Source organism: Melampsora larici-populina (assembly GCF_000204055.1).
Source record: "Melampsora larici-populina 98AG31 unplaced genomic scaffold MELLAscaffold_1, whole genome shotgun sequence".
Lineage (NCBI taxonomy): Eukaryota > Fungi > Basidiomycota > Pucciniomycetes > Pucciniales > Melampsoraceae > Melampsora > Melampsora laricis-populina.
The window spans coordinates 4,061,413-4,071,029 of NW_006768765.1; the positions used below are offsets into that span (position 1 = coordinate 4,061,413).

Here is a 9,617-nt window from a genome sequence, read left to right on the forward strand (position 1 = left end):
GGCTCATGCTTCACGGCTTTCTTTCACCTATCGCGGGGTCACCCACCATCTTCAATCCGCAGACTGTTAAACTCCGGAAGCAGAATCCGAAATATAAACCCGTCGACCGATCAATTTTTGGCATTTTGCTGCTTGCACAGGGAGCTTCCGTCGTGGCAGGCCAAGCTTCCTCTTTTCGTACGGGACTTTAAGACTCTACATAGTAGGGAACGGCATCGCCACTGATTCGTAAGATATGTCGCAGAATATGGATGAAGAATCAAACCTACATGATTCTCATTCCGATTTCTTGCCAATTGTTAACCTTTGTTAACTCACCAAAGTGCCTCCTTCGAGGGTCCCGCCGCGTGTGGTGGGGCTCGTGTTAAGCTAGGTCCAATTGTGGCTCGCTCACGTAGGCCTTCACGCAGAAACGAGCTCCTCTTTCTCGCCAGCCTTTAATCAAGCCAGATCAAGCCTCACTTGCGCTTGTGTGGTCATTTGTCGTAAACGCTTTTTAGTCTATACACAATTAGGTCCGGAAAATCTTCAATTTGCGCCAATTTGCTCAAGTATGCCGGGTTGGCGCGCTACGGAGGAAGCTAGCTATTTGAAATCCTGTCGAAACTCGAGCAAATACGTTACCTATCAAACCATTAATTGAGGAAAAGAAATTGTCAGAGAAGATGACGCTCAATACGAGTTGATATAGGAAAAACGTCATGATTTGTGGGAATTGATGCACAAGAATGTTACAAAGAGTGGGTCCATCATCTTTCGTGATATCTTATCCTATCTTATCGTTCACCCATTTGTTCGCAAGACCCTTTGTAGAGCTAGCCGCGTGAGAGTTCGTCAATCATATCCTATCAACACATTATTTGGTTTCTATAATATCCTAAAGGTTCATCCAGTTCTTTTAATATCTTTGACATTCATCAGCTTTTCCTTTCGTTTATTTTATTCGACCCGTTTCTCGTCTTCCTTTAATCACTGAAGCCATACGGCCGCTTACGAACTTCTATAGCTCGCCTTTCACGCGCGCCGAACACCCCAGAGCTTCAACACAATGCAGTCGACCCTGGTTCCTCCCACGAGAAAAAGCCCACTGGGCCCTCTATTTTCCATGCACGATCGTCGACCCATTATGCGAAAACGGGGTAGTGATGAAAGCTTCGCATGTGGTGGTTTTTCTCGCACGGTCGAGGAAGGCATCGAGGAAATAGACCAGCGACTGCTTGTAGATCAACGTCGAGCAGGAGCCCGCAAAAGTAGACCGGATAGGGAACTCCAACAACCCCAACTTCCGATTCATTGTTCACGTCTGGACGTCCCGAGCAATGATTTGAGGAAAAAAAGACTGGCAGAATTGGAGGAGATGACCAGGCTTTATGAGACTAGCGGTCTCGGGATTGAAATCGCTAAGAAGTCAACTTCCCTCCATTCATCTAACACATCTATTGCGCCCTCTGTCATACCTTCCGCCATGCCCGATATCGTGCCCAATATCATTCCCGGACTGGACTCCTACGGCTCGATACCTCGCGCTCGAGTGATCGTCCAACAGCTGCCTGAGCGCCCAATGACCCACAAATACCAAACTGCGATTCGGGAAGGAAGAAGACTCACTCGAATAACCAATCAAGCGGCCGCACTGCCCCAAAACCCTGCCGCATCTCGTCAAGTACGAAATTCCGCAACTCTTCTCTTGCCATTTCAACCGTCTGAATCAACTAAAACTCCAATTCTGGAGCATCAGGCGGAACCTTTGGCTTCTCGGCGGGAGGTATGTGCAGAATCAGGATCCGAGGAAGACCTCAAGGACAGATCATACGTAAGCATCTCTGGTATCATTTGATCACTGTCGACATTCATTGACCTGTGAAAGTTTATCCCTTGATAGTTAGGAGCCACACACAAGCATGATTCTTCACGAACCTCGCGGTTGCGCGCATCTGGACTTTTTGGCCACATACTGAGACCACGAAAGTCTGAAAATGCGTCTAGAGCATCAACACCAAACTCTCTCCAAATCACAGAATTATCCCCTTTCTCGACATTCACTCCATTCTCTGAATCAGATCTGCGGTCAGAATCGGATATTTCTTCGCGCATGTCGTTTGAAAATCAACTCGGGGACGACAATTATATCCACGTAGATCCAGTTCAGCCGCTTGTGTATCTAGATGAACGAACGGACAGACATGTGGCTGGATCTTATGATGCTTCAAGCCTAACCAGTCACACACTCGAATCAGCTTCGTATTCAAGCCTGTGGCACGATACTCCCGCGAGTTCCATTTCTCCATCAACGCGTAGTCGTGACAGCGCCTGCCACTCTGAGGTCCCAGATGGCCCACCTTCGGGTATAGCTCAATCACCCAAGATCCGCGAGGAAGTTCGATACTCATCAAGCTTCTTGGACTTTAATGAAGATGATGTCGAAGACTCCAGCGATTTAAAGCACATCTGGAAAAATATCTCGATGTCTACTATGTCAAAGAATACAACTTCACTGAAAGAATTGAAAGGTACCTCGGTTTCCATCTATCTCAATCTACTGTGTGATGGAAGAGCTGATTTTTTTCTATTCCAATTTGGGGGGTTCAAACTATGCCATGACCTTTGAATAAACTATGACTTCAACATTCACTAAGAACTTTGACATCTAAGTACATATGCTTGGTTATCTTAATTCGTGTCATTCGATATTTCAATTCAATCTTTTCTTACACCCTCAAGTCCGCCCCGGCTTCTTCTTCCAGCTGTTGTATCATTTCAGATTTATCATCATTTCACAAAGGACACTTAATTCGTTTATCTTATATTTTTTATTCATATTTATGGTTTTTGCTCACTTTACCAAGTCTCGCTAAATGTTCTTGGGTCACATTTCAAAAAACTGTGGCGCATGTCTTTAAGTTTAGCCCACTTTTTCGATCTTCATTGTATATCTCCATTCGTCTCATCATATACCCACTCATACTACTGCACCTCATGTCGTAGTCAGATATTTCATGCTATTATTGTCGCCGCCATTTTTTTATCCCTTGTCTATCCTTTAACCCTCTTTATCCTCGAAGTTGTACCAATCTCCTCTACGGCAAGATTTGGTCATTCTCTCAATGTTTTCTATTGAAATCCAACACAACACTCATTTGATTTCTTGAGCCTTTCAAATCACAATTTTGAATCTTCCATCGAAAATATAAACTATAAGATATAGCAAGGTGTATATACCGATTGGATAATCAGAAAGAGATTTTGATCAGACTGGATATCCGCAGCCCATAATCCAAGGATCATTCTTGAAATGATGTTTAATTGGACACAGTTTTAAGCTAGATAGATCCCTGGATGTCATGTTCTTTGCTTTATGGGGACTTTACGAGGTGAAGGGCGGGGTCAGGCGGCGCCTCCTACATACCTGCACTGTAAGCTTAACAAGCCCTGGATTAAGTCACCCTAAGTATCTAAAACTTTCCCTAAACTTTCCAAGGACCGACTCACAGACTTCAATCCGGCGTGCTTCGAGGTCTTGTTTTTGGTTACGACACTTTTCATCCGCAATCAAATACCCTACGATGTCAACATTGATTGAGAGAAGGATTGTCAACCTGCGTTCAACCATCCGAATATGCAGCTCCATACCTCTTTGCTCGACCTCCCGGGGATTTCACCAAACTTCTCAACAAAAAAACGTGGAGCCTTCTGCAAGCAACTCAACCAGTATGCTGCAATCTAAGCTCGTGGGCAAGAAATTCGTCGACCTAGTCCGAGGCATGGATCAGAGAGCCACATTTTTGGCTAAATTGGAGCGGATCGATCCGGTTGCAACTCAGCCTGCTGCCTCTGCTCCCGATACCAAGAAAACAGCAGTCTCTTCATCAAATACATACGAAGATGACCCCGACTTCAGATTTGAAAGGAAGAGAGGCAAACGGCATGTCATGAACCGACTGAGGAACGAACGTCTACAGGGCATTTCTATCCTCGCCACTCCTCAAGCAGATGATGATGCGGGTCGCCTTTTGATCGATTCATTGGACATCGGCAAACGAAAGACAGTCACTCGGGTAAGGTTGATTGTACCTAAATCACTTTCTCAATCATCCGAAGTAGATGCAAAGCTCAAGTAAGCCTCTTTTCAATTTACAAGATCCAAACTATACTGTATCATGACATCTGACTTTTGTCTTTCTCATTGTCTAGAGGAGTCCGTGAATTCCTCAATATGTATTTAGGCCCACTGATTTGGGCCAATCCCACCGTCGACGTATCTCTAACCTACGATTCTAATCAAACTTCCTCTAGTCTGAGGATGGAATCTGAGGAGGGTATGTATCTGCTCTCATCTCTATAAACCGCTCCTAGAATCTCTCTCATATTTCTCTCTTTTTCATTCAATTTGATTGAACATTGGTTCAAATTCTGTTGCTACATCCAGGTTCTGGACCCACTGAAATTAATCTGGATAGTCTTAGTCGATCTGAAATTTTGCAATTGATCCTGAATTAAAGACAAATATACACGTGGATGAAAAATTTGACTTCAGTTGAACAAAATAATGGTATCAGTTTGACACTACAATCGCTACGCTTAGAGCCTAGTACCCATAGGGGACAGGTCTCTCTCCTTGCAAAGTCTTTAAAGCTGCAGAAGCTTTATGTGGAGGGCAAAAGATGCCTTGAATCAGTTGCCAGATGAATCTGCAGTGGTAAGTCTTTTTCAAGAGGGCAAATCACTCCTTGTTGTGACAGCTTGGTCCTTTCAATACTCTATGTGAGGTCATTGAGAAACTAAGGTTTGATTGCACTGCTTCCCCAAAATGAGGGCAAGATCTGCACACAGAAAACAAAGATTTTTGAAGATAAAAAGTACAACTTTTGATCAAGTAATGTTATACACCAGGCGTGGATCAATCCGCGCATAACATAGAGCCTGTCAGACTCGCATCAATTCAGATGTTGAGAGAAAGATCCCCATTGCAGTGTCAAGGCTGTGGTAATTCAACACATGGTATCGGACAAGCAGTTGACTGTAGCAACTGCTTGAAATGACTCAAGACCTCTGCGTCACGCGTAACGTACTTTTTCAATCTCGAGAGTGGCTTGAGGTCTAAGTCGATCATCTTGATCTCGACTTTCCGTGAAGGCTGAGCGGGTGGGCTGCTACTCAGCTCCTCTTCCTGCCCTCCTTGTTCCAGTGTCTTGACGATCCGTATAAAGACTGAGCAGTCTTTCAAAGTCATTGAAACCATGTAAAGCACTGCTTTTTGTCTGGTGGTAAGCTTCTCGAACGACGCATTGTACTCGGTGGCGCTCGTCTGACTCGTGATCAGTGGGAGAAGAGCTTCAAACTCAGTTAGTTCAATTGGCCGATCAAGATCAGCGCCGTGAGGTTCGCTTGCGAGAAGACCAGCGATTCCATCAAGATCGATGGGATCAAGCCGTCGCTGAAGCTCATCGAGTCGTTTTAGTCCAGTTGATTGGTGTATCCCGGTCGCCAACAAGTCCAACGTGTTTTCCTCGAGCTGAGTTTTTGATTACGCAGTCCATGGTTAAAAAGATATCAGACCACATGCAGCAAGATAATAGGATGAGAAAGTCAAATCGACATACCTGTATTTCTCCTGGTTTGACGACCAATCCATTTCTGAAGACACGAAAGTTGTTGTGAAGTTGACTGGGTCGAGGATCATCTGAGGATGTGGGTTGCACCAGAGAGTCTGGGGTTGCAGCACTGATCCACTCGCAGTACAACCGACCAACCGAGTTTCGTACGGTTTTGAGGTCTGACGAACCAAATAGCATCAACGGACAGAACCTTGTCTTGCTCGTGTAGTAAGGATTTAGCTCCTCCTCCATCGAAGTAGCAGTGGCGCGCACAGTGCGATAGATGCAGGTACGGCAATATTTCGATTTGATATCTCGATGATCAGGTTTAAGGCTTTCGATCGATTGGGGTAAGAATGTCCATTTGGGCTGTTGATCCCAAGCCACTGATGTCAGTTGGTATGATCTTGAACAAGAGCCAGGAGTATAGGCATTTGGATCAAAAAGTAAAGATGAGTCAAACCTATGACCACATCTTGTCACTCAACCTTGATCTCAAACGCCATCTCGACTATACCTCCTGACTCTGTGAGCCCGCCAGCCAAGTCCTCCATTACGAATCCAAATGGACAGGTCTTATCGATTTCCGAGCGAGTATGTTGAGCACCTGGTCGACTGGAGTGAATGGCCGAGTTAAGGGCCTGCAGCCAGCTAGCATCAAGTTGAACTAATGTGAATTGTAATACATCTTGAGACTTGAATAGTTGAGCTACGACCCGCTCCTGAAAGCCTACGAACGCCAGGTTCTCATTTTGAGCGGCTTTCAATTTGGCATCTGCATCCCGAGTCATCGCCACCGGCTCCGCAAGAGTAGGATCCTCCGGGGCGATGGAACCTTGGCTCTCCTTATGGTGTTCGTTTCGATCATCGACGACGGCGCGTTTTCTCAATCTCAAGGCTTTGCATTCCAGCCCGGTTGCATCGCCAGATGTGTGGCTTCGTTGGAGACCCGGTTGGTGAACTACCACTAGATTAGCAGCACCTTCTGCTATATATCGCCAGTCGGAAGGGTCGCTCGATCGGACCACATCTGCGAGTGGAAGTTGAATAGAAGTTGCATTTTGCTTATCGGAATGGGTGGACAGGTTGCGCGTGACGTTCATCATGGTGATATCATGGCTCAGCGAAACCCGGATGTCTGAATTTCTGAAAGTGTACCACACATACAGCTCCGCAGTTACATGTCACCTGTTACCACATTTCAGCCTGTTTTGACTCGCCGGTTTAAATTGCATCCTTGGTGGCCTCAGTGAACCAAATGCGCACATCACCACACAAGATGACCCACCTGGTAAGTTTCGTTTTCTTCCCCCCGAGACGCATCGTTCCTACCGCTTTCCAACGTGCTACCAAAAATTTTACCAATGATGACCATTAGCCAAAAAAATTACTAGAGTCAAGCAATGAGGTCCATCAGGACTGATGACGATACCTGGCTTACAATACTATCTGACTCCACTTCTCGCACTCCACCTTCACTACCGCTGATTGAACAAATGACTGACTTTGTTTTTCTCCGCGCACCATTTCATCCATAGGCAGAATTCTCGTCTTGAGCTCGATGTTGAAAGACGGAATGATAAGCATGGCTTGTATTTTTCTCCGCCAGGGATGACTTGTATAGGATGATAGAGATGGAATAAGATTCTTAGGAGTCTCTTCATCAATCATTGAAGAGGAGACTCCTAAGAATCTTCTTACACCTCTATCACAACGCTTTGTTTAAATTACTCCATCCTTCTGCCCCCCCATTTATCCCAAAATAAACACTTGTAATACGTCAAACAGCCAGCGCGTTTCCTTCTCCCCATAGGGGTTTCTACTGGAGCGGAGCGCGAGTAGATGTAGCGCAAGGTAGCCTACGGCTCAGGAGGCACTCTAAGCAATGCAATAAAAAAATGAATTTGCAACTTCCTAAATTGACTTGTTCACATGGATCTTGGGAGATCCTCTGATTGTTTCAAACCCTGCTCACTATTTATGGAGGGCCACGGGAAGCGGCAAACTTGACAGATTCCCTTTCGCAAGGCTTGAGCAATGAACTTACCGCTAAAACGCATTCCTTGCCTGAGAAAATACGTGAAAACCTTTAGCTTGAAACCCCCTGATGAAAGGGCTCAATTTCAAACTTAACAAAGTCCCTCGCGCCAAAGGCCCGAGGCTTGAGCGAGGGACTTACGGCTAATGTGAAATTTGAAGCGTGAGATCAGCCGGGGCATTTTGCCAAAACCACCTCCTCATTATGAAACCTTTTTTTGTAATTATCAATAGGGGCTCTCAAACCTGACCCGGTTTCAAAAAACCCAGTTGACCCAGTTGAGTTTTTGGCTGGGAGCTGTCAATAAATGTCAAATTTATATACAAAGTTACTGCCAAAAAGTCAACTGGGTCAACTGGGTTTTTGAAACCGGGTCAGGTTTGAGAGCCCCTAATGCCTAAACTCCCAAAACAAAGATTCTGCGCACTGGGTTCCCTACACAACATCCTGCTCTCCATTTCTCAATAGCTGAGACGGATCTTGAGATATAGCCACAAGTCGCTCGGGGCCAAAACTGTTTGGCCACTCGTGGCCATACACGACTGCGGTGGACAAAAATCGAGCTTCTGGTCCAAAACCTCGAAATCTAGATGAGCAAACTGTTGTTTGGCTTGGTTGAGTTTACTCACTCATCACCTCGTATCATCCCAACAACCCCATGACACAACATCAACAAAAGTTCACACCGCGCCTTCATGCTGCAAAGGAGTCAAAGTGCCACATCTCAGGAGTAAGAATGCATTTCTAAAGTGTTGTTTTGACCGGATGCCGAAATGCAGCGTTTCTGACGCGCAGCAAATCTGGAACCTGTAAGCTTTGTTAGCTGTAATAATCCTTATACCGGATTATGCTTGTAGTGTGATGAGCAGGGATTTTCACCCTCACCGTTGTATCTCTATTAGACTCACACTGCAATCTAGTTACCTATTGGATAGCACCCTTTCTGGCTCTCTCCTTAGTCCCTGCTGCGTACTGGTTCATAACATATTGCAGTGTCTCATCATCTGCAGCGGACGACTACTACGAGAACTAGAATCGAAAGGCCAAAACTCACCGACAAACCTTAAAGGAAATATAATTCAAATCAAACCTTATTTGAAGAAATCGCACAAAGATCAAGAAGATCGACAGGCTATAGTTTAACATTTAGAAGAACGCAAAGGCGGCAAACTTTATTATTCCTGCAGAGGAACAAGAATCCAACAACTCATCTAATTCAGTCAAAGCTGTATCGGCGCAAGATCTAGATTTAACCTCAGAAGAGTCCGGCACAATGGAAGATTTATTGGCAAACATCGCGAATATACTTCAGCAACTCACCAACTTGAATACTAAGTTGGAAGAAGAGACAGCTCAGCGCAAGGCAACGCAAGAGGAACTAGCCTCACTCCAGCGCCAATTCAGTAGCGCATCTCAATCCCACGCTAACCCTTCGACCCACCCACAAACTACCACTCCCGAAGTAGCTATGAGTAGCGGGGTCAAAGAGCCAGTTACGGTTGAAGCCCTCAAATCTCTTATTGGCACAGCTCGCGGTCCCAAGGTGGGAACTCCCGACAAATTTGACGGAACTAAAGGCGATCCTGCCAAAGCTTTTGTCAATCAAGTCGGACTGTACTTACTTGCCAACCCTCATGCATTCCCTGATGACAAAACTAAAATCATCTTCACCTTATCGTACTTGACGGGCAAGGCTAACCAATGGGCCGCCCCGTTTTACAAGCGCTTACTACGTCCCGATGACGAAGAACCTCTCACTTGGGAAGCCTTCGCCGCCACGTTTGAGGCTACTTATTTCGACTCAGACCGGAAGAACCGAGCCCAACGAGACCTCAGAGCTTTGCAACAGACGGGATTGGTGGCTGAGTACACTACAAGGTTTATGTCGTTAGCAGCAAGAACGGGGTGGGGAGAGATGGAGCACATCAGTCATTATAAGATAGGCCTGAAGCAGGAGGTGCGAGTCAACATGATCTTACGAATGT

The 9,617-nt window shown here is 45.6% G+C and overlaps 3 protein-coding genes across 3 annotated transcripts; 2 read left to right on the forward strand and 1 right to left on the reverse strand.

Moving 5' to 3' along the window:
* Positions 1-1,126: 1,126 nt before the first annotated feature.
* On the forward strand, positions 1,127-3,256 carry MELLADRAFT_114987 (uncharacterized protein; the record flags this gene model as incomplete). The annotated part of the gene is made up of 3 exons (XM_007403776.1): positions 1,127-1,813; positions 1,883-2,510; positions 2,637-3,256. 3 exons carry the CDS (start codon positions 1,127-1,129, stop codon positions 2,642-2,644), a joined length of 1,323 nt encoding a protein of 440 aa, XP_007403838.1.
* Positions 3,257-3,710: 454 nt separating this feature from the next.
* MELLADRAFT_58832 (uncharacterized protein) lies at positions 3,711-4,497 on the forward strand (the record flags this gene model as incomplete). Its single annotated transcript, XM_007403777.1, has 3 exons — positions 3,711-4,114; positions 4,192-4,316; positions 4,427-4,497. 3 exons carry the CDS (start codon positions 3,711-3,713, stop codon positions 4,495-4,497), a joined length of 600 nt encoding a protein of 199 aa, XP_007403839.1.
* Positions 4,498-4,768: 271 nt separating this feature from the next.
* On the reverse strand, positions 4,769-6,700 carry MELLADRAFT_114988 (uncharacterized protein; the record flags this gene model as incomplete). The annotated part of the gene is made up of 3 exons (XM_007403778.1): positions 4,769-5,512; positions 5,601-5,963; positions 6,083-6,700. The coding sequence occupies 3 exons, from the start codon at positions 6,698-6,700 to the stop codon at positions 4,973-4,975; spliced, it is 1,521 nt and encodes a 506-aa protein (XP_007403840.1).
* Positions 6,701-9,617: the final 2,917 nt, after the last annotated feature.